Raw genomic sequence first — 27,407 nt, forward strand, 5'->3', positions numbered from 1 at the left:
GTTTTTCTCACTTACATAACTGTAAATTGAATATGTTTGGTTCTGAATTCTTTGTCACCTGTTATTGGAACTTTTCATTGTTTTTGGACATTTTACAGACTAAACAACAGGTTTCCGACAGATCTTAAATGTCTTAGGGGGCATTAATTGCATTAATGTAGATTTAAGGTCTTTGTATTAAAATGTCATAAATCAATTTTTCAAAAGTTTTAAAAATGCTAAAACATGGGATAAAGCATTACTCATTTTGTTTCTAGCCAGACTGCTCAGAGCAGAGGATCCACTGTCTGCTACCTAGCTGTAACTGCACCATGAACAACATGGGAAAGAGCAAATTCAGTGAAAATTGGCTATCTGACTATTTATTCAAGATTTCATAGCATGGTAGAAACAAGAACAAGGCAATGCATACAAGGCTCTGTGTATTTTATGCAAAAAGAATTTCAAAATCTGCATAATGGGAATCAAGGCAGTGGAATCCCACAAGCAGAGTGAGAAACAAAATCGCCAAGATAACCCATCAACAAATGAACAGTATTTTCCAGAAAAGTCAAAATTGTCTCTTACCCAAAGTAACTGATGTCAGTTTGGGTTTTTATTTTATTTTTTATTTTTTAATTAGTCTTAGATATAATTGTGAATGGCAGTAAGATGTCTTAAATCTAACTGGCCTCAAACTGTAGGAATCCTCAAACAATCAATTAAATAAACAGGTTGATGAGGTAATGTTATTGTAGCCTTACTTTCAGTATGTTAGCATTAAGCTGAGACATGTCCAAATATGTTGGACCTGGGCTTCAAATATTAAGGACTTATGCTGATCAGAAATTCACCAGCACTTACAAGATGTCAAGACTCTCTGAAGCAGTGTCATTTCAGTCTTTACTGGCACCACAGCTAAAGAAGTCACATCCATTAGGGAAGAAACAAGATAACAGAAACCCAGTCAATATGACTTTCTATCTCTTCTCTCCACTGCTAGACTTCCCACTACAACTCATGGACGCATGTACTGCAACAGCCACTAGATGGTGCTGTTGTACTAAATGGTAAAGATACCCAAGAGCCCTTCAGTTTCTTAATTAACCATAATTATATAATCTGTTAGTTTACACACTTGACATTGAAATCCTTCAGTGTATCTTATTATATGCAGCAAACTGTCAATCTGCCTTTCTTACATTAAAACCTCCCTATACAGTTCCACAATAGTATTCTCTCTATAATAATAGTACAACAGCATACACTGGTATTTCCTCTATAGTGTAAGACGTACAATGATACAAACCACATAGTTTTGTTTTGTTTTTTTTTCTCAACAATGGCTAGAGTTTTGAGTTATCTACAACCGCAGTTTCTAATTTCAAGAGCTTGCCAAGAGAAATGTAGATGTCCTCTATTTCCACTGCATCCTCAACGGATGGTCTTGATAACATTGGAAATCCGTACATGCCTCTGACATGCCAACACTTTCAGTATATGGCCAGTGATTAAATTTCAGCCACTCATTCCATTTGATTTGCCTCTGGTCTGGGTCAGTGTTGGGTGCGTGTGTATGGCTTGGCTGTGCAATACCTTGTATCTCTAACCCACAAACTTGGAGTCCAGAGCTCCGCTGAGGACAGGGAAGGCGACCGCAGAATAACTCAGCTTTTGATTTGGCACTTAGTCGTTCAAATCAAATAATCTCTTGGTAACAGCAGAGCAGCTCTCTGACAGAACAGAGGACAATACAGCCAGTCTGTCTGACGGTTTTACCAATTCCCCATCATTCCTCAGCTGCAGACAGCTGCCAGAACAGGCCATTTTGTTGTATTAATCTTTGGCAGCTCACACTTGACCCACTTATAGTATATATGACCTGTAACCAAAACAGATCAGAAAAGTGCTATGTTCTCTATACTGATTTGATTGGCTGATTAGTTGTTAAGTCCAAAAAAAAAAAAAAAAAGAATCATCAATTAAACAATCCATTCACTGTTTTAAAAGAACAGTGTGTGGGTTTTAGGGAGATATATTGGCAGAAATGGAAAATAATGTAGTAAGTATCGTTTTTTTATGTGTATTAGATAACCTGCTAATAAGAACTGTCCTGTTTTCGTTACCTTAGAATGGGCTGTTTATCTATCTAGGGAGTGGGTCCTCATCCACTGAGTCTGCTATGTCTCTACAGTAGCCCAAAATGGGCTGGCGGACTGCCTGCAATGTGCTTAAAAGCGTTGGAGAAACACCAATCTGTGTTTTTCTCAGTTTTAATCAGTTGATCCATTTGTTAAAGATAGGAAGAGACCTCTGCCTATAATTAATCTCCCAATAAAAACCTCCTGAACAACTAACAGTAAGTAAATCCTAACTGGCACAAGAAGTTTCAGTTGGTTGTAATCTGCAATCCTCACTGCTAGATGCCACTAAATCCTACACACTGCTCCTTTAAGTAACTTATCAAATAAAAATGCTACACCACATATCTTTATATACTGAATCTCTTTGGGGTATTTTGACTGTTTTTTAACAAAGAATGCCAATTAAGGATGACATCTTAGCACCCTGGGAGTTTCCATAAAGCATTTAATGAACTTAACAATTAATCAATTTTACGTTTGAAATTTTTTGTACATAAAAACTGAATTTGCAAAATAAGCGGTGACTACAATGTCAAATAAATGTCATGGGAAACAGGTAGGCTACAATATTTCCCTCTGCCATGTAGTAGATTCACAGTGTAAAGTAGTATAAAATGAAAATACCTATATAAAGTTCAAATATATCAAAATTGTAATTGTACTTGAGTAAATAGGTATATATATATATATATATATATATATATATATATATATATTTAGTTACTGTACGTTCCACTACTGTTTCTCGGTATCATAAATGTGGCCCTGTGAGGAAAGTGGCATAAGGAGCTCATTTTACAGCATTGTTATTGTTCCGCTGAAGAGACTAAATGAACAAGAAAGTCTGCAGCACCTTTCAACACACAGACACCCCTTTCCCTCTTTCACCACCCCTGTATTTACACACTCTTAAAAACACTGTCACACAGCCTGACTAACTGACAGAAGTTATCATTACACAAAGCACTCGATTCCATAATTTATAGAGATCCCCGTCCCAGTCATGTGGAATTCTCCCAAAATAAATTCAAGTAAACACTTACGCGACAAAGAGGCACTCACAGTGGCCTGGTATGCATAAACAGTATGAACAGTGTGACAGTGTAATCCCAACCCCACACCCCCCCTCCAGCCCAACACACACACACACACACACACACATATATATATATATATATATATATATATATAAAAACCCGGCCCAGCACTGACTTCAGGCTGGGGTTGGAAATGTGCCTAAACCCCCACCTCAGCCCCAGCGCCAATGCACCAACCCCAATCCAAGACAACCCCCCACCCCCACACCTGACTCCTGGCAAAATAAGCCAGACTCCAATCCATCTTCTATCGCAATAACACACACCCCAAACCATGTTGTTTTGAAGAGCATTCAGCAAGTTCATCTCCGGGGATGTTTTTGTTTTTTTCCCCAGGACGTCTTATTGTTTTAGCAACACAAGATGCCATAAATCAATCAGCTCTTTGCTTAACTCTGGCCTTTGTTTAAAAGCCAGAAATAAGCTTTTTCCATGATGCATTGTTGAAAGTAAGCAATTGATACAAAAGGATGCAACAAAAGGGAAGATTAGTGGCCTATGGAAACTTATTTTAACTACCTTTTCATTTGCAGAAAAGATTTCACTTACCTTTGCAGGCAGACAATAATCCTCATAATATAAATTAATAGTACAAAATAAAGAAAATATTGTCAGAAAACGATCCTCTATTTAGCGAAGTACACAACAAGCTTCTCAAAACAATTCTGATATTTTGTTTTATTGCTTTATGAAGGCTCCATACCAAACAAGAACAAGAACACTATTTTCTGCTTCTTTCATTGGCCAGACTCCAGGCTAGACATTGACTAATAATGGGTATTTAAAGGCCAATTCTGATATTGATATTTAATTTTCTCTGTTTGTATTTGTGTTTGGACTCCTCTCTACCTTGAGAATTGTAACCAAACTGGGCTGGCTGAGTTTAAAACGCCTGGGATGGTTGCTATTCAATTTCAAAGGGAATGTTTAGAAACCTGATCCGACCCTCCAGCGAGCATACCTTCTACACCCACGTCTCCCTCACCCCTCATTCTAAATCACTCCACTGGAGCAGTGTAAACAAACTTCAGTTTGCTCTCTGATATTGAGAGGTTAAGACAAGCGGCAATCCTCCACTATGACAACACGGCCTCAGACAGACGATGTCATCTGTCTTACCTCACTCTCCATCCATCACTACGCCGGAGTCGACATGTCTGACAGTCCCACTCTCGCTTTTCTCGCTGGCACAGGCCTCCACATCTGTCACATTTTCCTCCAAGCTTACTTTTATTACACCAGATGAACTCCGCCTCCTTCCCTCTGAATTCACGGACACCTGAAGGGCAAGCAGGCAGAGAGAAAACCTATCGATTAGTCATGGTATCTGATGTCATCCTGGCTCCAGAAACACATTTTCAATTGCTACCTTCAGCTACCTGTAAAACGTGAGAAGGCCATGTCAGAGCCATATTGGTAAAAGAGAATCCATTTGAAACTTCTACTTGGACCCATAAAATGTCAAAATATAAACAAAATAAATGGAAATATAAAACTAAATGAATGAAGAACGGGTGGAATTAGATGTGCAAAATTAATTCATTGGGCGTTCTGCAAATAAAGTTTTTGCGCTACAAATTATACAGGAAACATTTCAGTTTACTGCATTTACTGAGCGGTTTGAATTTTTCAGCTGGCGACATTAGGTAACATGTCTGTAAATAGAATTAATAAATAACAAATAACTAATAATCACTTTGGACTGGGCTGAAAAGGTTGGATAATATCAGCTTTCTCTGCCTTTTTTCAGTTCCACTATGGATGTTTGAAAGGGTGGGTTAATTAACAGTTAATTAAAAAAATTCTGAGGTTTCCTAGCCTTGTGGGTATTGTGAGCAGGACATTTAGAGAAATTATGTTATAACTTAAAAGCACAACTGAGATGCTTTAAATCTGCAATGGCCATAGACTACCTTAAAAACTAATTAAATGACAGATTACATGCAATAAAATACAGTGATTTTTGGATTAAGAATAATATTTTCCCTTCTTCCAGTAATTGTTAGCAAAATGGTAAATAACAACAGAAAACAACAGCTGATTTATTGCTTAGAAGTCAGACAGAAGCCAAATTACCAATGTCCAAAATGTTTGAAAGAAAAGTGTCTGACAGTTTCTCAGTAATGACCAAGAAGAAAAATGAATGGATGGAAATATACAATACACACTTCGTAATAATCTTAATATGTAGTTCAAACTTAAAGTGACACTTGACACAAAGGTTTTGCCTCTTAAAACAATGTAGAAATACCAACAACTGTAGTCGAGTTGACAGTAAATCTTTGGTCAGCAGAGCCGGTAAGTAGTACCACAGTTGAGTCAAGGTAGAGCATTTAGATGTTCTTGGACATCAAGAACTACTGTAATGTACAGTTGATGAAGTAGCAACCTGGCCTGGTGTAAAATGGGTTGCATAACATTAGCAAACCAAAAAAATGAAAGAACCTAAACTCTAGCCTTGAGGCACACCGAATGATGTATCTTACTTCTAAGACAGGCGTAATTCTAAACCACAAAAACTCTGCCAGCCAGTTAGGAATTGAGGACTCAGTTTTTCAATTTAATTCATTTAGCAGTACCACTTCGAAAACTTATTGACACCTTAATTCATTTCATGTTCAATGGGGACAACCACACAGAAACCTGATTTCATCTTTTCCCTAAAATATTTACCAAGAAAAGGTCTGACACAATTCTAAAACCTTAGCACATGTATTGATTCAATTATTGATTAATGCAGTTCTCAGTGAAAACTATGGACAAAAATTATGTCCTTTGTGATCTTCACTGTATGACCCAACATAAACATTAGTTTTTATTAGCCACTTCAGTGGCGTGGCTCTTAATGTTGGTTGGTCCACCGCTTTGGTCCGGACTTAAACACTGACAAATACTGGGCAGACTTCACTGATGATTTATGACCAAATACCTGAAAAACTGATCACGTTCCCATCAGCCTCATCTGTACTTTGTGTTTAGTGCTAATTAACAAATGTTAGCAAGCTAACACACTAAACTAACATGATGAACACGATAAACATACTACCTGCTAAAATTCACCAAGTTAGCACGAAGGCATTGGCATTTAGCCCTACTGTGAAGCCTTACACAGCCTTTAGGTGCAGACTCTTGTTCAATGGAATTTTAGAAAGTAATTTTCAGATATCATGCTGTAAATCATGTTTTATACAATGTCAAGTTCAGACATCTAACATGTTTGTTTTCTTTCTTTAAGATATCTTTTTGGGCAGTTTTGCCTTTAATTGATAGGAAAGTCAAGTATGAAAGGGGGAGAGAGGGGGAATGACATGCAGCAAAGGGCCACAGGCTGGTGTCGAACCCGGGCCGCTGCGGCAACAGCCTTGTACATGGGGCGCCTGCTCTATCCACTAAGCCACCGACTCCCCACGTTTGTTTTCAAACAACACTACAACACTGATTACGTAATAATACAATATGGTTAAACAGTATTTGAAGATAACAGAGAGAAGAGGAGAAAGTAAAATAAAAAGTAAGACAGAAGGAAGTATGACAAAGAGTCTGAGCAGTTATTGTACAGATGCCATTTTTGACATAAAAACCTGTTTCTCTTTCAGTGAGCAGTTTCTTTCAACACCCACAGGGCAGGAATAAGGAGAAATCTCCCTCTGCTGTGAAACTGAGGTAACAAAGTCAAACTGTATCTACCAGACAGAAGGTGCCAGCAGGAAGTTTTCCCCTCTGATCTTTGCATAATCTGCTCTGGGGAAGACACAGCTACTCTCCTTACCACCTTCAAAAGGCTCCTGTCCTTAACTTTCAGCCTCACATCCTAATCGGATTGAGGAGGAGAGAAAATATTGACTATTTCACAGGACAAAGCAGTGTAAATATTTGAAACCATTGCTATGACACACTCATGGAAATGGAGCTCAAATATTGACAGTTTAACCAAATAATTTAGAAACAACAACTGGAAATGTAGCTTGTTTTCAAGCATTCCAACGGATGAATTACAGGTTGATTTAATGTCAAGTTGTTCTGCCAGAAATTGGAAAATCATGTTCACACTCATCGTTCCAAGCTTTGACATTCCCAAATACTACATTATTTTCACAAAACTGGGGTCGTTTGGTCAACCAACATAAAACTCCATAAAGCCAATGGCACCAGAAGAGGTGCGTTGATAAATCAGCGGCAGGCCGCAAACAAGGCCCGGTGCCGGCGGACCTGTGTGCAACAGGACAACTCTATCGGTGAATTTCACAGGTCATTACTCTGGCTCCAGCCATCGCAGCCTCCAGTGGCTCTGGAGACGGCCAGCTTTTTCTCAGAGACAACAGCTTACTGGGCTTTGTGCTAGCTAAACAAGCGTGTCTGTCTCACAGCAGTAGATTAATGTCTAGATAGAGGGTTTGCTCCTCAGGGAGACCTGTAGAAGAGCCATCCTTCAACCTTTGGAGGCCATTACACAATAACAAAATAACAAAATCTGAGAGAGGGGCTCATTGACTGAACCCTGTCCTCTGGGGCTACACAGAGAGCGGTAGATGGAAAAAGAGGTCTCTAAATTAAACCTCACCTAAGAGAGGAGGGATGAATTTCCTGAATAACACAGTGAGTACATAAAAACTGTTTTTATGCTCTGCAAGATCAAACAGAGCTGATAGCTGATGGATGTAAATAATCACAAACAGATAAAGAAATGTATGAAAAGAGAACTGTCATCTAGGGCTGCAACTAATGATTATTTTTATTTGAGTATCTGTCAAACCTTTTCTCGATTAAACAGCCAACAGTTTTGTCCATTAAATGCTCGTTAAAATTCCCCGGTCCAAGGGGCCATCATGAAAATCTTTTTTATATGACAAGCAGTCCAAAACCCAAAGATGAAACTAGCTGAAAACACAGTTTGGCTTTTTTGATGAAAAATGACTGAAAGGATTATAAAAAAATAGTTGGCAATTAATTTTTAGGTAGTTGACTAATCAATTAATCACTGCAGCATTGCCTGTCATTGCTTTGTGGGCCAAAATGCAGTATTAAGAGCATTTTCATTGAATGTCATCTGTGATAAACACACAAACCCTCAGCACTTCACATGAATGACAGTAACCTTCCCCCCACCCCCCCACCCCCGCGAGGAGAAAGGGGTCACACAATTTGTTCAAAGCGGTCCATTCAAACATGATCATCAACAGAAAGAAAATTGCGTTTCCAAGGCTGTCGCCATGGCCCGAGCCGTGTTGTTTAGGAGGGAGATCAGGACGCCGCTGACGACTCAGCTGACTTCCAGCACACACAGCTTCACAGAGGCGCCAGGTTGTAATTAACACTTTGCAGATTACGTTTACAGGACCAACATGGTCTGCCTGAGTTTTATTACCGCCTGGGTTGTACTTCTGTCCTCCAGGGATACAAAACACTCTCTGTTTGACGTTGGCCTGTCCTGTGTGAGAACGTTTGACAGGTTTTGATCATGGTGAGAGTCTTCTGGCTGCTCGCTGTTCTTCAGAGATAATGAGAATCTCCGCTTGCTTCTGCCAGCTTTCCAGCTATGACTGGATGAAGACACACGCCGCAGTCTGACAATATTAATCTATTTCTGTCCCTCTATCTGCAGCTTTCATTTATTTATTTGAGCTCACGCTGTTGGTCTAACAGTCTTATTAGAGGAGCAGTGAAACTAATCCATTTCTTGGCAGCAGGCGGCAGACAGCTGGGCAGCGAGGAGTCGCAACAAAGTGGCTGATATAATTGTGGTGTAATCATTTTCATGCAGCTCCTCTGCTTCTTCTTTGACTGCAAGCAGTGCTTCAGGTTAACATGCCATGGTAATAAAGCAGCCATTAATGTGCCAATGACCTCAGAATATGAGAGCCAAGTCATTCAGCTTTCATCAAACATGCCATTTAATGCAGATTTATCACACAGTGGAATTGTCTTTAAGCAGCCACAGACATGCATAGTATTTGAAAAATGTAAATGTAAGGTGTAAAATAAACCTTATATCTGAGGTACCAAAAGTTTTTGGTCAAATATATTAAATATATTGACACCTCATAATTAACCGTGCCAAAAGTGTTCAAACTGATTCCTTAGTGTTCGTCTTAGATCTAAATATATCAGATCAAAGCTTTGCTAATGTTCTGTTATTAGTTAACATGCTGAACACTTGTGCTTTTTAATCATGGACCCAGCAGTGTGGCACTTTGCATGCTGTATCCATCATCACTGAGACAGACAGAGGAGGAACTGAATGAGTAACACTATAAGTGCAGTTGTGGAAAACATCTGCACACATCTGTACCACTAGATGGCAGATATCCCCTGAAATACTTCAATGCAGTTGCGTAGTGTTAGGCAACTGTCATTAATGTTGCTTCAATGAAAATTCAAAACTAATAGTTTCCAGTTGTGTCCGGGAAAAAAAAGAAAATTTCAGCAGATAAAAATAAATCATTTATCTGAAGTTCAAACCCAAAACAAGACATGCTTCAAATACTGAATCAACATGCAGCAAATTACCACTAAAGCCCGTTGACAACTCAATGTGGCAAATACTGCCGAGGGAGTTCACTATAGATCAGAATACAGAGAGGTGTCAGTCTCAACGGAAAAAGCCTGGGTTTCCCATCTATCTCCCCAAACCACACTCGTGTCTTAAACACTTCACACTGAATTAAACTGAAGTGGAAACCCACTCTCCAGACGAGCAGCACTTCTTTCCACTCCATGGCTGGGTGATAAATCTGTACTCTTCCAAACTCCGCCGCCTACTTCCCTTGTTCCTCTCTTTTATAAGCTTTCGTCTTCTCTCTCTGTTCAGGCAGCAGTAGGTTGCTTTGCTCACAAAAATAGGCAGAGGAAAAGACTGAGTTTGGATCTACAAAACAGTAAAGGAAATCAGCACAAGAATCTCCTCCAGCATGGCACTGTTCAGTGAGGATGCTTAGGGGCAAACAATAGGTACCTAACATTTAGCTCACATGCCAAATGCTTCACAAATGACCTATATATGTGTTCTAAAGAATTATATCATATGCTTTGTATCCACAAAACTGTCTAGTTACCATGTTGGGGAAATTCACTTATTTGCTTTCTTTCTGAGAGTTGGATGAGAAAATTGGCAACACCCAACTCTGTGTGTTAAGTACAGAGCTGGAGCTATAAGGAGATTAGCTTGGCTTAGCATAAAGACTACAAGCAGGGGAAACAGTTAGCCTGGCTCACCCAAACATTAAAAAAATGCTTACCAACACACCTAAAGCTCACTAATTAACATGATGTATCTTGTTTGTTTACCTCCTACACAAACAGAAATGTAAAAACGGCAATTTGTGGTTTTAGGAGGAGTTTGGTACTGACACTATTTCGTGACAAGCAATAACTGTGGAAATGTCTGTAAAACCAAATCTATGTACTGTTGGTATTAGACCCTGCAGGTCACATGTGAGACACTTGTCAGTTTTCCTTTACAACAATTGAGATATAAACACAGTGAAGCAATTTATCTTTGCAACAGACAAATGTGCTTAAATCTGACTGCTGAAATCTGGGATTATGCCCAAAGTAGGCACCCGTCCTGCCCACGAAACATACAGTATTTACTTGACATGTTTGTGCAGCACCTTGACAGAATGCAATTATATCAGCAACCCACAGGCGTGTTAATGACGGTGCTCTGTCATCAGGATGGAGACGTGACGTTGGTTCAGTCTCAGTTTCTGGTGCTGGAGGGCTTTTGCTCCTGATAACCTTGATGTTTTACGAACTTTTGGTAACCCTGCTTTCGAACAAGGCTGCCAAAACTGTCATTCTCTGCTAATCTCTGGCTGTCGCGTGCATTCACACTCTCTTTCTCACACTGTGATAACCACATGGCGAAACTCTCAAGACATAAGGCTTAGGGCAAGTTGAAAGTCCTGTGTAAGTTTCTGCTCAATTAATGACAATTTTCTTTTGAGCATCCTCTCTCCCCTCTTGACTTTCTGTTGCAGAATTACCTCTTGCAACTGGGCCTGCTTTCCCTCAATGGTCCACAGTAAACTGTCAGCATCATGTACGCCAGAAAACTGAGACAAAGTTTAAAGTTTCCACTGGTCAAGATTATGAGTCTTAGTAAAACATAACCTTAGCTCTGCCAAGAAAGTCACACTGGGTGAACACTTAGGCCCCAAGGGTCACATGCAAGCACCTCTACTAGGCAAGCATGCAAGCAACTTTAGGAAGAATGCATTTCACAAAAAGCTTCAGTCCCTCTTGCAGCATCCATCCTAACAGAGCAGGACTCCTGACAGATCTGGACATGATAATAAGATGTATAATGTGGCTGCCAGCACACAGAGTATTCACCTGTAGAGACACTTCTCAAGCTCCCACATATTAAGTATTCTAAATTCCTGTTTAACCCTGTTAGAGCAACACTTGTGTATTTGTGTAATGCTCAACACCCAGAGAACAGCGAGAGACTCAGACAATCCAGCTGAGCACATCCAGGAAAGCAGCCGACCTTAGGCCAATCTCCAACCAGACACCTAGCCTCCTATCGACCTAATGCTGCCAGGAATCCAAGGTATTGTGAATTGTCCTGAACCCTCCCGAACCAAAACCTCTGGCCAAGGATGAAGACCTTAAGACAAAATCCTAGCTGCAAAACCAATCCAGCTTGATAGGGAGCTTCCAGCTTCCTCCAGGCTATTTGGTTGCTTCTCATGTTTCTTTCCTATGAATATTATTTCTTTTCTTTTCTTTTTTTTATCACCACGAGTAAAGAATGAAAGAAATTTGTGTGAAGGAGTGACAGTAAGCAATCTCTGGTTAGATTCAAACCAATGCTGTGGTGACACGGTGGACCTAAATTAATCTCTTTAACCACTGAGTGACTGAATGACTCTGACCATTAACAGCTTCATCTATGCTCGTTATTATCACTTTCTGCAACTGCCCTGCAGGGACCTCTTTGCACCCTGAGTTTTTTTCTAATATCATATTGTTGTTGGTATCAAGTGAATATTGAAAGGTAGTTCAAGAACCATAGCAGCACTCTTTGGTATCACTTTCTAAAATTATTGTAGGTGAGAGGCCAAATCAAAAAGAGGTTGGCCTGGAAACTATTTGCAGGGATCCTGAAGTACATCTGAAATGATCTCTTTAGACACTTAACATCTGATCAAACCACAGCCAAGTGTGAATAGAGTGAATTAATAAACATCCTTAGGCGGCTTGTGTAGTTGCGCAAGATAACAGGATGATAGCACATGGGAACGGGTAAACCTGAATATGCTCCAGGCATGAGAGGTGCCAGTGGAGGGGGGTGCTTGGGAGAAATAGGGAGACACGGGAGAGAAATGATGGACGGCTCACACGCCAGCCATTGTGAGAAAATTATAGCTAGGTGCCGCCAACTGAGGCAGTGTGGCGGCCAGCCAAAGCCCCGGGAGAACAAAAGCCTAGGATCCCCTGTGTGTGAGTGAGTGAGTGCCGGCCTGCCCGTGGAGCCCCAAACCTTCATATTTACATGTGACGCTCAAGAGTTAATTGCAGTGAATTCCTGCGCTGGGTGCAAAGTGGGGGCCGTTGTTGCTTTATTTTACATAACAAACACACTGTTTCTACTCATTCCTCTCTGTTTCCAAGGAACTTGAACCAAAAACGCAAAACAGTTGTTGAGTGCTTGCAAATCAATGGGGCCTATGAGACAAAACTGTTCTCCAAAAATAAATAAACTATTAATTATTGCCTGCTTTTTGTTGTTATGTGGTTCAGGGACAGCAGAAGTAAAAGCAGTTTTATCACAAAGACAATTATGGTGAGTCTACAATGAGAACAAATGGAAGCAGCAGGTTAATATCCACTAATATTTCGGTTATTTATTCAGTGTTATCATGGAGCTCTCATCATATTAACTGCATTGGTGGCTCCCTAAGGAAAACATGAACGTTTCACACATTTCTCCGATTACCCTGTGTGTTTGGGAAAAGATTTGTATTTGATTCAGCTTCTCGGGAAAATGTTCATGTGTGCGCTTTCGGCTGTAGGAGAGCTAAGAGGCCCCTTTAACAAACCAGACCTCATCCTCACAGTAGTTGATGGACAAAAGCCAAAATGTGTCAGGGTTGCTACAGTTCCTGATCTTTCGTAAACGAACAGTGCCCTCTCGACTCTCTAGACTTGGCAGGGCTGGCCCGTGCACATCAAAGTAGGGTCTGACCTTGCATACCAGATGAGGTTTGGATTAACGAGCTCTGGACATCAAACAGCAGGATCACTCCCCACAAGTCATCAAACCCAGCTCAGTGAAATTTACAGCGGACAAAAATGCTGGAAAAATCAACATCAACCTTGCCACGCATCTCGGTTTGAACATCGTGACCAGGACGGGGAGCAGCAGCAGCAGAGAAGAGAAGAGATTTCAAAAGACTCCAATTATCTGATGTGTGGGAGAGCACAATGAACCGGGCCGCATGCCAAACAGCATCCTTTACCAAACAAATAAAACTTTTGACAGGACGTGTCTGCCTTTCAGAGGACTGCACACCAACAAACTGCTCAGGCGGGGCAGCGATAAATGCTGCTCATATTCAGTGCTCACTGATTTCTGTAACTTCATTTAACAAAATACATTCATACTTTTATTTTAAAAGCACCTTGACAGTGAAACTACACAACGTATTAAATAGACTGAGGGGTACTGAAATTTAAACCTGTCTACTCGACATTCACTTATTTGTATATTCTTAAAGTGACAAAAATAGTTGTGTACAGACGATCTGACAAGCACTGCGGCCCTTCTGTGTATTACACATCTTACTTGGATGACAAGAATTGCCTCATGAGGATAACTGTACTTTTTACTAATAGGCATTTTCATAAATTGAGTTTTAATAGTTTGGTCAATGAAATATCACAAAGTGGTAAATTGTCTGTTGTCTTGTTAGTCCAGCATTCAAAAACTTAAAGATATTCAGTTTACAATGATATAAAACAGATAAAAGTGGCTGATACACACATTTGACAGGCAGGAACCAGAGCATGTTTTACATTTTTTCATTTTTGCTTGAAGAATGTGAATTTGTGGAGCTGAAATGATTAATCGATTATCAGATTACCTATGCATTATTTTTCTGTCAATACACTCATCGACAAATTGATTCAGCTCTACAAACAACTGATGTGACCAACTGCCCAACAGAGGCCAGCAGCTGACTGTGAGCTTTGTGTGTCAGAGTTCTTTAACCACATGTAAGTGCACTGCTATGCAGCTAAGTGCTACTGTAAATGCACATGAATAATGGTTGAAGACAGGAGTTTAACTTTGAGGTTATCAGAGGCAATTGTGAAACTGAAAACAGCGAAGGACAGGAGATTCAGATGACAGTGATTACAAATCAGGAAATGGCCAAATATATTGTAAAAGCAAATTAGTACTGTAACAAGGAAACTGGATTTACAAAAAGTATAGACTGATGGCGATACATTGTTCATGACAGGAAGAAGCAAAGTAACATAGTAATTGACCTAGTAAACATACACATCAAGCCCACAAGAGTATAAGTAAAAACAGATACAGTAAACAGTAACTTCGAAGGTACACAATAGCCTCAGACAGCTAAGCTAGTTAATGACTAACTTGGTTTGACAGAAACTGGTTGCAGAAAAACTAAATTAAAAATACATAATAAAAAAAATATACATAATAAGTACCTCCACATAATTATCCATTAAAAGAGTAGATAAAACATGCTTATCAACATTGTGTCAATCACAGATCGACAAAAAGACAGCCCCTTTGATACAGCCTGTTCAAGCCAGGATTGTTATACCGTTAGCCTACCTTGACATTCTTTAGGAGGGGTGCTGCTGTTTCGCTGCATAGCTGGCAGTGTAAGTAGTAACAGGGCAGAATCGATGTCTATGTAAAATGACACTAGATGCTAACACAGTTGTGGTGCACACCATGTCTCTTTTGCTTCCTAGAACACCAGCATTTTATCTAAAATCACACATTGGGGCAGCATTATGCCAACAATGTGTAAAATAGCTAAGCTGGTATAATGGCAGAACTTCTTCACTGCAGTACTGTGAAATGTTTGTCTAAAATGGGCTACTGTCAGGCTTGTCTACTCAGTGTACAGATAATTTTGTCAACAGATATTTGTCTCTATGTTGTGGTCTCTCGTTTACATGGAGTTTTAGGTCACTAAAACAGAGATTTTTTTAAACGCCTTATAAGTTTTTGATTTTCCAAAACTCTGGTTAGTGTGTATGTGAGGACTTGTAAAACAGTACATTTGGGAAACGATCATGTAATGTCTTCAGTTCGCATACTGTATACCCATTGTTGCTTTGTGTAATGAGCATAGGCTAGAAATAAAACACCAACAACAACAACATTTTGTCTACACTGCTTGGTCTAAAAACTACTTTCCACTTAAACTTTATATTTCCACACCACTTCATAGACGAACAGAGGCATCTGCTGCACCCGATGTTTTTGCTGCACCTCAGCGTCCATCACTTGATGTCTACCAGAAACAGCGGTTTTGGCTCAGGGTCGAACCAGCAGATGACGGGACTGGGAAATTTCCCCAATGGGATTTTTGTCGATGAAAATTGGAAGGAAAACCTTCAAATGTCCAAATGAGTGAGCTTCTTCATCCTTATACTGAACGGGAATCAACAGTGATGCCATCTTGTATAGGTGTTTTGAAAAAGGTAACGTCAGTCTGTACATGTTACTACCTTTATAACACGATATACATCGGTATATTTAAAAAAAAAAAAGGTTGGGGGTGGGGGTAGCATCAGAACACCCAATTGCAAGCATAAAATGTTCTATTTGACAGTAAACTTAAGATATTGGAGAAAAAGAGGCGTGAGCCCAGTGTCAGGTTCAGATGCTGAGTGACCTACAGAAACAGCTGTTCCCTGTTCCACTGGGAGTGAACACCTGCCTTCATTCAGGGACGTTTCCCTGAGGCCTAAGTTACAGCCACAGCTGGACATCTGGACAGCAACCACTTATATTTGATCATATTGACAGATGAACGCAGACAAATCACTCAAGTCGTTAAAGCAAGGTTTGTCTTCACTGACATACTAATGAAATCTAAGTTAAAATAGGTCAGATAGGTTTACAGATGTCAGTTCAATGATTTAAAACAAAATCAAAAAGGTTTCATTACAAGGAGTCTCATTTACAACAATCTCTTCCTTTTGTGCATTCTTGGCCGACATCTTTTTTTTTATCTTTCTCAATGAAATCAATGCTGTTTCAACAGTGTGTTTCATTCGAAGCCAAATTCTTTAAGTTGTTTAAAGATTAATCTTTTAAAGAAATCAATTCAATATTAATTTGCTGGGTTTATGAATGAATGCTGTTGGAAAAGTAAATGACATAAAATCAGGAGAAATAAAAAGATTTTCCTGAGCAGCGGTTGTTCTGTAACTTAGAACTTAGAGACACATAAATCAGTACAATGCAGGCTAAGTTTAATGTTGCTTATTTCTTTAATTTTAGGTTTGGAAAAAGCTGGTAAGTGGAACTTCAGTCATTCCACTGTCTCGTGTCTGGATTAGTTTATTGTTGTTCATTTAATACACATTTCCCGCAAATTTGACTTGACATAATATCTTCTGAAATGTCAGAGCCCAAATGAACCTCTTCTGCTCAGCACGAGTTTGTAAGGATGGAGACACCATCATGTCTAATAGTCATTTTTCTTTGGAATAATAAATTGTCTTACTTTCAACATAAAGACTCTTTTTTAAGATGTAAAACAAAGCAAGGAAATGGGTAAACTGTTTAACAGCAGGTAACAATTAACTCTACCTACAACATAAAAAGAGTGGCAATTACAGGTGGATGAAAAATATAAGTACTTCACTTTCATTCTTTCCAAATTAAGTTGTTAAATATAAAGATACATCTTTGAGTTAGTAACTCAGTTAAACATTGATTTTTATTTTTATATTTTTAAGTTTAAATGATGCGTATCACAACAGGACCATTTCTCTGGGCTACCAGCGTTATGAAGATCAAAAGATAACTTTCAGCTTTCATCACTGCATAAAAGCACAAAACGCTGAGTATTATTATAGAGCTGTGGTCCAAGTATAGTGGTGAATGTGTATTCAGAGCTTTCGAACCTGATCATTACAGCACATCCTTTCATGTGCTCGACTGTTTAACAGGATTATTTGAAATTTGTCATTTTCACTGAATAAACATAACTCGGCAGTCGGACTTTTACAAACTTAGCTGGCATGCTTAGAATGTTATTGTATTCCTAATGAAGGTACCAGAAAGGCTACCTTTGGTCTATTAATGAGCCAGTCAAAGTTATTAGAACTAATTTTATCATCTGTAATGAAAAATGAACGACTTACATTTGATATTGTTGGCAAAACTAACAAAAATTTTGCTTTGATCAGGGAAATATCTGAAGCCTGTAGGAGAATTTAATCAGCACCAAGGTTTTGGCAGAATATCTCCATAGCAGAAAAGAAAGTTGATTAGGTTGAGGGGGGATGGAGCAGAGAAGCAATAAAATGAGCCCATACCCAAAGAGATCATTAAGTTAATGGATCACTGGGGTCTAAAAGCATTACATTGTTGGGTATCTCAGACTGCAGAGATCTGCAGACAGCCGAAGCCGCCGAGCGCCACGCTGAGCGACAACGCTGAGAGCTGAGAGCCAGCTCAGAAGTGACGAAGGGCATTAGCAGCCCTGCATCCTCCAGTCTGCAGCTGGTATTAGCAGGCACCGAGCGCTCTGTCAACACATATTACTTCACACACAAATCATCTGACCGGCCTCAGCACTTTGCCTGCGCTCACAGCAGGAAAACTCAGGGAGACATGGATAGAAAGTTGAAGAGGAATAACTTGTGTTTCTCAGATGTGATAAGAAACACAAGGCAGAATCTTGACTATATGGTTGTGAAATAATCAAATGAGATATTGAAAGGTTTATAGTGAACTGACTACACAGGGAAATAATAACACACTTGACAGGACACCTGTTATCTAAAAAAAATAGCAATGTAGTCGCCAAAATAAATGTTGGCACTGCATGCTTATGCATACCACAGATATGTAACATCTGTACGTTTCATTTGTAGCGAATATGTTGAAACTTTATGTTTCAACAACACTTTGGTGTTAGTTATGGTTCGGACAAGATAATGTTTTGGCTTGAAATACCCATCTTTGTTGCCACGACCTCTGATGGAAATGTCTTGCTAAAAAACACCCGATTTTAGTGCCTTTTGGTGCCATAATGTGAACTAGAAATGCCGCAACGTCTGGTTTTGATGCCACAATCACAGCTAGAAATGCCCTGATATCTTGCTAAAAAAAACATTGCTTATGATGCCACCATCATGGCTTGAAACCTGGTTATAGTGCTACAACCGCGGCTGGAAATGCTCCCATGTCTCACTACATGTACCCTCTAACCTTGTATTGCAACTGCCGCACAGCAATTATCCTCGGGAAAAATAAAGTTCTATCTTGTTCTACTTTTTTTTTTTTTTAAGTGGTTTTGGTACCACAATTGTGGCTGGAATTGCGTGGATGTTGTTTGTCGGTCTCCAACAGTGGTCTGCAGTGCTGCTTAGTAGACTCACTCAGGTTGTGCGCCATCCACCATTCTCTCAACCTCCCTGTGACAGTCAGCTCATATACATGTAATCTGAACTACGTCCCAGAAGAAATGTTGATATGTTACATAAGAAACGTACAAATGTTACATATCTGTGGTTTGCAGTAACATACAATACCAACATTTTCTTCTTGTGACGGAGCTGAATAAAGAACAAAATCAGGGTGAAATATCACAAAAAGCAGAAGCTCTGAGAAAGTATTATCTGATGTGTATTTTTCTGGGGCAGCTGTTAACTGACTAGACTTTAATCCTTTAACGCCCGACTATGACACACAAAACCTGAAAATAGGTGGATATCCACAGAGCTTGTCAACTGTGAAGCCTGACCATCATGGGCTTTATCCAACAGGACAAATAGCATCATGGAAAAGACAAGAGGATCACTGTCAAACATGGAGGATCCAACACACACATACATCAAAGGCTATTTATTGTGTTTGTTTAAGCTGTATAGCAGAGATCTTTGCCCTTACGTTGCTATCCGGTGACAAGTACAGGGATTTGTCTGCTGCGTGTGTACGTGCAGAGCTGGCTCTGAGGCTAAGGAGCATCATTACGGACTAAACACAACTGAAACAAAACACAGGCTCTCTGGTGCCCCACAGTCTACCCCACAGAGGGAGGGGGAGTTGTCTTTATTCAGTGTGAGAGAGAAGCAGCTACGCAAAACTCAAACGATTAAAGCAACAAATTTATTGAAAACTATTATTTTTACTTCTTAAATTCGTCATGACCCATCAGAGGCTCTGTCTTTACAAAGGTATGTGGATTGGCCAACTTTGTTCAAACCCACAGTATTTTAGATCCTAGGGAAGATTCCAAAGTTTCCAATAACACAAAAATGTCAGAGTAAACTTTAGTAAGATGCTAAAAAAAGACAGCTTTAATATATCTAGTTGATGTGACCATGAAGCCGTTAAAAATATGGCATCATGTGCCTTTAATGAAGGGTTTTTTTTTTTCTAAATTCAAAAGTAACTTGAGGGAAAAGTTCAAGAGTTGAAGAGATTTACTGGCATCTTCTGATTCAGTCAGTAGAAATGGCTATTACGTGGTGGTAGTAAAATGAGAGGAAGGTACCCGCCTGCCAAATGTGAAGCAATCACTGATTACACAGTGGTAGAAGATGCATTCAGACCTCTTACTTCGGTAAAAGCAGCACTACTGTATGGTTAAAACTACAAAGCTTACATTTAAATTGTACTAAAAGTAGAGAAGAATTAAGAGCTAAATGTACTTATAAATCAGAATGAATATGCAGAATGAACATGTATCATTTCATCAATTTATAATAGCATGACACTATCAGTGATTTAGTATTGTGTAACAGCATTTTAATGTTTCAAGCTGGAGCCCATTTGAACTACTTTATATACTGTTTGGTAGTTAAGTCAGTGGTGGAAAGTAACTAAGTAAATGTATTTACTTATCCACGTATACTCCACTACATTTCAGAGAAGAGAAATATTACAGGTTTCTTTTTTTATTTGCTCCACTATATTAATTTGATGGCCATAGCTAACATTTAATTATTTTACATACAATAACAAAAACATATGATCAGCTATTAAAATATGATGAACACCAACAGTAACTGCGTACACATTTATGTTACATAATAATAATTTGATATTTAACATCACTGACAAGGTCTTTTACTTTTGATACTTGAAGTATATTTTGCCGTTACTTCTGCTTCTACTTAATGAGAATTTACACTCATAACCGCTTCTATTATTATTAGTACTGCCACTTTACATACCGTAACTAAAGAAACTTCTTCCACCTCGGACATTCATCTGAAACAGTGCAGCATACATTATGAGTTGATGATGTGTATCTAAAATATGCATCTACAAGATGACTGTAAAATAAATGTAGTGGAATAAAAGTGTAGAGGCATGTGGAGCATCAGCCTCCACTTCTCTCAGCTCCTCTCCTCAGCTCAGCTCCTGCTGGGCTGCAAATGGAGAGGAGGAGTTGTGCAGATGAAGGAATGAGAGCTGTTAGCAGCTGCTGATTCCTTCAATCACTGAATCTCTGCATCTTCCTTTATCAGCATGTAATAGGTCTGACGTATGACTGACACATTCATAGTGATAAGATAGTGTTGGTTAACTGGAGGCCAGGAGAGAACTATTGACCACACAATCACACACTGATATTGGATTACTGTCTAATAAATCCAGAAATACTTACAAACACTCTACTTCAACACCAAATCCTCTTTTCTTTCTGTAATCACTAGTGTTGCCACATACATTGTAATACGGAATAAACCAGATACCATGATCCAGTATGTAAGTGCGTGATTGTGAAAAGTACGTGATGCGTAAAATGGTGTTAGCGTGAGAACTTCACATGCGCACTGTGACAGGTGACTTAAAAGGTATCCAATTCTTCAGAATATGATAGAAGTGATCATAGAATGAAAAGAAAAGCAGTTAAAGTCATTTCAGTGTCGTTTTATTGTACGAATATAAAGAATAAATAGCACATTTCCTTAATTTACAGGATAAAACAAGTCACCGATACACAGCTGTATCAATAATCCACGTTTAACTCTGAGGTCGATCTGCTTCACCCAAATATGGAAAACAGCAAGTCCTTACGTGGCTCTATGCGCCATATCTCCATAAATACAAAATATATAACCAATATTCTCCACAAATAAAGTAGGCTCTGGTTACAAATAATACTGACTTTGTACAGGGAGCTATATATAACTGCATGGCACCGCATATACAGAAAATACATTCCTACACTCGGTAGTGCACGTGAGAAAAGAATCACAAAAATAATGAGCTTATAATTTATTATTTAGAGTCTGTTTTTAACTTGAACAGGAGCATTTGCAGTCTGTGATGATCGGATACTGCACCGGTATCCAGGCGCATTTCAGCCCCCCTTTCCTCTGCACGCATCTCCATCTCAGTATCGTCAGGTGGGTCGAGTTCGCAGGTTTACACACCATTCCCTCCGGAACCGAACACGACCTTTTGCTGAGGCAGCTGCCCACCCGCACAAATCGCGGCCAGAACCTGTTCCCCAGGTCGGTCCACGTGTACACGACCGGGCAGAACGAGTACGCCCACAGCCACTGCTGCAGCCGCCGCTTCAGTTTCTTACTGGGCTTGTGCTTCTTGCCGAACTGGACGTCGAAATCCACAGCTCGGATTTCCTTCGGCAGTACTCCACCGGGTTTTTGGACCTCAGACTCATCGAGCTCATCGTTCCCGATGTATTTGTCCTCCACTGGCGGCAAAACGGACAAGTAGCGGTTGTCAAAGTCTCCCAGGACGCTCTTCAGCTCGGTCTCGTTAAGGTCCCGCTCCTTGGGGTCAAAGACGGGGTCTGGGTCCTCTATTAATTCCACAAGCGGCAGACTGTCACTCGGGATGGGCCGGAGAAGGTAGTAGTGCTGACAAATCCCCCTGTCCATCAGAAGTCCGAGGGAGAGCACCAGTAGATACATGGCTACACACTGTTGGGACTGTTCCATGTCAGACGCTCCAGTGGTGAGATCAGTGCGCACGGGGAGCTGCTAAGGGGGCCACTTTATTGTGCGCAATTACGCGCGAGCCGTATCCAAACCTGCGTCCTGAGTGTCCCTTAAAATTCACACTTTCCCATGATGAAAATCCGTGACACTAAAAAAAGTTCACCCAGCATCAGTGGAAACTGTTTTTTATGGCAAACTGCGTGACAAAGCCTATATCTCTCCTCGGGCTCCGTGCGCGCGGGCTCGGCATGATTCTACCCTTGTCTCCTCTACAGAAAAGCGCTGAGCGTAATCCGCGACCTCAGTTATATTCTCCACACGGAGCGTGACGTAATTCGTGTGCCCCTCTTTGACTGTGGGTTTGTTGTCTAGGAGGAGATCCCCAATACCTCCTTCTTCCACCGGGGACGGGGGTGGGATGGGATGGCAGGCGGGGTTGCAGAGAGAGGAGACGCCCCCTGTCGGTTTTCCAGACATCCTTAAATCAGTCTCACAGTGGGAATGATTGCTGAAGTCTTTCATCTGGAGAATCCTTCTGCTGGAGCTTCAGCGCAAAGCTCCAAAAGGTACCACAACAGAGTTCCCCAGCCTCCCAGAATATCCCAAACTGTAACTGTAACCAGAAATAGTAACTATGACTACAGCTGTGAAGCACCTCCTTTTTCATTTCATGATACTTTATGCCATAGTTCTCTACTACATCTATTTGACTGCATTAGTTACCAGTTACTATTTTACTTGAAAAAAACAAAATCAATCATGCTTCATGCAATCAAGGCTATGATCTTTGGTACTTTTGGAAACATTTCTAGTCATTTAAAGTCAAATTTAACTTTGACAAAGACAGATTTAATCAAAGGCATGGGTCTACAAAAATCTGCTTGTTGCCCACCTGATGTGATTTTTATTTTTAGCTTGCAAATAAAGAACCCGTAGTATCCCTTTACATAAAGCATCACTATAAAATACATTAGTTTAGGTTGGACAATAGTAGTCTACTTTGAAAGTCACATTAACTGTGTTGAGGACGGAGAGAAAAGCTCAAAGACAATCATGTCCATTCAGACATTTATTTTCTGGAAAAAAAAAAGAATAAATTTCAGAAATATCTGTCACCAAAAACTTATTTTATTCACTGATCGTATTTTTCTTAAACCCTTTGCAGCAGCCAGCCCGCGGTCAGTCAATACAAATTCATGCTGTGCAGCAAAACATTGTTCAAACCCACTAAAATTTATTTGAAATTTTAGTAGAGATCCCAAAGTTTAAAAAGATGCCAAGTATGGCAGGCGGATTTTTGGAAATGTGTATAAAATGACCCACAAGACGTATAGAATATTTCTATTTGATTAAACTGTATCATTAAAAAAAAGTCTTGGCTTTGAATGTTTCACTCACTGTAAACATAGAACTTCAATAAAGAGCTGAAACAAGCAGATAAAGAACATATGCGATACTGTCAGTGTGGAAAAGCAGTGTTAAAGTTATTGTGTTAAAGCAGGGGTAGGCAGTTTTATTTTGGCATCAGTGGACAAAAGTCCCATAATAAACTTTGAGCATATTGTAATTCAAGTGGTCTGAGACAACACTAGACTTCTCGTGGCTCTGTTTTCAGGCTTTACAAAATCTAGTCTGCAATGGGAGATTTTGGCTAATCACAAGTCAGAACTATTCTTGTTGGCGGTTCTACAAATGCAGATGCAGATGCACTTGCACTTTGCTTTAGTGGAAACCTGATTCAATGGCAGAGAACGCTGTCAATAATGGTGAAGTGTTTCAAAGATGGAGAGAAAATGCTGCCAATATTTTAGCGTTCTGCTAACAGCAGACTAACTGTGCACTCCCACCAAAAGCTTCATAGTCGCCTGCGGGCATTCTGGTCGCTCTGACATTGCTCACACTGCCAGCTCCGGCAGGCGGTTGCAGCGGCGGGGCCCCTTGCATAAAGTTCACTTTCTCTTAAGTTCTACTTGATGCTCTGGTCGCTGGCATCACGCCGCCCGCTGCAGCCAATGCCCCTGACGCCCTTCGTCGCCAGCGTGCATTGAAAATGAATGGCTGCCGGCCACTTTTGACGCTCATGAAGCTTTTGGTGGGAATACACAGTAAGGCTCATACCTGTGGCTTCAAGTTAACTAGAGCCTCAAATCATAGTACATTCTCTGCCCCACTCCCTGCTGATACAACCACCTTGCTGGGAGGAGAGCGAGCTGCAACTCCTAAGTGGGACCTCTAGTCAGCGGCTACAGCAACTCAAATCCGACCAGCACAAACCTCAGCTCCAGGAGACCGGACAACCCCGACTTTCTGCTAGAACAAACAACTTTCTGTTGCTGCCATTTCACCATGGTTTGCACTGGCCAAATGTATGGGAATGCCTGTGATCGTCTGGTGGGAAAGGCTTAGGACAGAGCGTGGAGAAGGGGGAACTGCAGGAGGGGGGTGTATTTTCAAATTCTGACTTGTTTTATTTATTTACTTTACTTTTTCAAATTTTTGCCAACCTCAGCAAGTTCTTAATTTAAAGCTACAGTCGGTAACTTTTCATATTTGCTGAAACTGCCACTATATGTGAAACGGGTGTACAAAGCACCGCCCACTGACCGGCCAACTTTCTCATTTTACAGCTAAACAGTACACTGAAATATGTTTCTGAAAACATACATCTTGATGCATATCTGATCAGCGCTGCCTAGTTTGACAGTTTGACCACAGTTCGCGAGCAGTGATTGACATAATTGACAGCTACATTAGAGACACAGTTCTGATTGGTTGTTGATGACTGTGCTGCAGTCTAATTCTAGCAAGTGCCATTAGAGACAGTAGGAGGGGAGTACAAACATGATTTTTATTAACAGAGTATCTGTCTCATGTACTTCTTTCAGAATATAGTGGCAATTTTAGTTTATCAATTACTGTGTCTTCAGTGTCATTTTTCAGAAAGTAGAGTGATCCTACTTGTTGCCTATTAAAGTTGGCCCAAGACAATCAAACAAGGCACACTACACATAAACCAAGCAAAATCGTATCACCCAATTAGCAGAACCTTTCCCTTATTTGTAGAAATGCAAAATTTACAGCCTGAATATGAGTTGGAATGGCCTGTTAAGTACACTTTTTGCAGTGTATTTACTGCTTGTGTCCAACTCATGTAGGGACAATATTTCTGCCTGTAACGGTGCCACAGCGAGCCTCTCAATAAAGCCGGCCAAATTAGCTCCCAAATAAACAACACTCACTAAGCAGCAGCCATGGAAAGTATCACAATTTGCAAACCTGTCTAAACTCATGCTCAGAGAATCATTCTTTGAAAAATAATTTAATGGAAGAACTTAGCCAGCTGCTACATCAGCCATAAACCATCCGCTTTAGATAAATGCATCTCTGTTTCATTTTGAATGAGCTAATTCACACAAGCACTTGAGCGACTCATTTAGTTTACGGTAAATGATGGTGAAAAGTCTGGAAAATGTCACCCTTATATTTTTCATCTGACCAGCACGTATCATAAACTATCGTTCCCAAAAATGCTTGACAGATAGGCTCAATCCAGTGCATTCACATGTGGGATGGTGCAGAGTAAACCTCTCACACATACAGATTACATGTCAGCCTCTTAAAGAGCATTCAATACACAAGAAATCACTGATTTTCAAAGCATAATACAAATAAAGATCGAGACCAATCACTTATTTATTTTTGCCAATTAAAATGAAGTAGGTGAACTTAATGGCAGGGATTTTCAAAATAAAACCGACTTGTTGAATAATATTTCATTTTTCATGTGGCTACATGGGTGAAGTCCAAATATGTTTCTCATTAAGTGTCATCAGGATTGCCAGGCTCATTTAACGCTGAGTTGTTTTTGTTTCTTCTAATCCCTTCCTACTGTTTTACCACAGGAACATTTTGATAGTGAAATATTCCTCCCTAAAAAGACAGGCTACTTGAGACAGACGCCTGCTTAATTGAGGAGTTTTTTTTTATTCTGGAGTTAACCAAACACAGTTCCCTTTGGCTAATAAACGGGCCGATGTAATGACCTTTTTTCTGCGGGGTCTGGTTCTTGAGGAGACTTTTAAACCTGCGCTTAAGGATATGCGTTCAAACTGAATCTCCTTGTTTGAGCCATGCACAGGTCATTGTAGCCTTCCCTGCTGATTTCTCATTTAGTGAGGAAAAGCAGACTTCTCTCTTGGCAGGCACCATCGGCGCTGGTACCAAGAAAAGGCACGCTCAGGTAGAAACACACATAACAGAAAGGACTCAATGATTCTGATAGCTTTCATCCATGCAAGAGCAAACCACAAAGATCTGAGATATTTAAAAAGTGTACTTAAGGAGCCTTTTTTTGTTTTTTGTTTTTTGTTTTTTAAACAAAATCACTCAAGCCGACTTTTGAGGCTTGATAATCCATCTGCTGTTGAAGGTTATCAATGACAAAAAGCAGTTACAGTGTCATTCGGAAACACAAAGCACCTTTCACACGCTTTATCTCCCTCAGTATGCTGTTTCACACCTCGTGCTAATTGAGGCCACATTGCAAAGCTGAATACACACAGACATGAAGTGGGTGCTATTCTGTTTACTCTGGCACCTGGGAGGTGTGCAATTTGCTAGTTTGTTTAGCACTATTTTCCATTCCTCTGCAATCCAAGAGCACACAATCACAATAATCACTCCTGCTGTCAGCTTAATTAAAATTAATTGCTACTTCTGACCACTGACCATGAGTTGGGCGGCAGATTTGCATTCTTGCAAGTCACACTATTTTAGTCCTGTATGAGAACTTAAGGACTTTGTTACCTACCTATTCTCAATGCTGTTGAAATCAAAAGTCTTATAGTCCTTTTTAGTCAGTGTTGGTCAGTTTAGCAACTGATTGAAGATTTCTGTTTGACAAGTATTTCAGTTCATTAAAAACCATTGCAAATTTTCAAGTTTCTTCTCATTTACAAGGGGAGGCAGTAAGGGAATTCTGATATCGGGTATTGAGCCCTTACAAGGGCGTGTTAGGGCCATTGTAAGTTAAAAA

General features: G+C 40.0%; 2 protein-coding genes across 2 annotated transcripts in view; both read right to left on the reverse strand.

Annotated features, from left to right (window-relative positions):
- Window positions 1–27,407, reverse strand: part of LOC125879676 (RNA binding protein fox-1 homolog 3-like) — a 574,563-nt gene that overhangs the window by 537,721 nt on the left and 9,435 nt on the right. The window lies entirely within an intron of this gene.
- LOC125879680 (noggin-like) lies at window positions 21,333–22,736 on the reverse strand. Its single transcript, XM_049561673.1, has one exon. It carries the CDS (start codon window positions 22,370–22,372, stop codon window positions 21,704–21,706), a length of 669 nt encoding a protein of 222 aa, XP_049417630.1. The 5' UTR covers window positions 22,373–22,736; the 3' UTR covers window positions 21,333–21,703.

Source organism: Epinephelus fuscoguttatus, linkage group LG19 (genome assembly GCF_011397635.1).
Source record: "Epinephelus fuscoguttatus linkage group LG19, E.fuscoguttatus.final_Chr_v1".
In the NCBI taxonomy this organism is placed as follows: Eukaryota; Metazoa; Chordata; class Actinopteri; order Perciformes; family Serranidae; genus Epinephelus; species Epinephelus fuscoguttatus.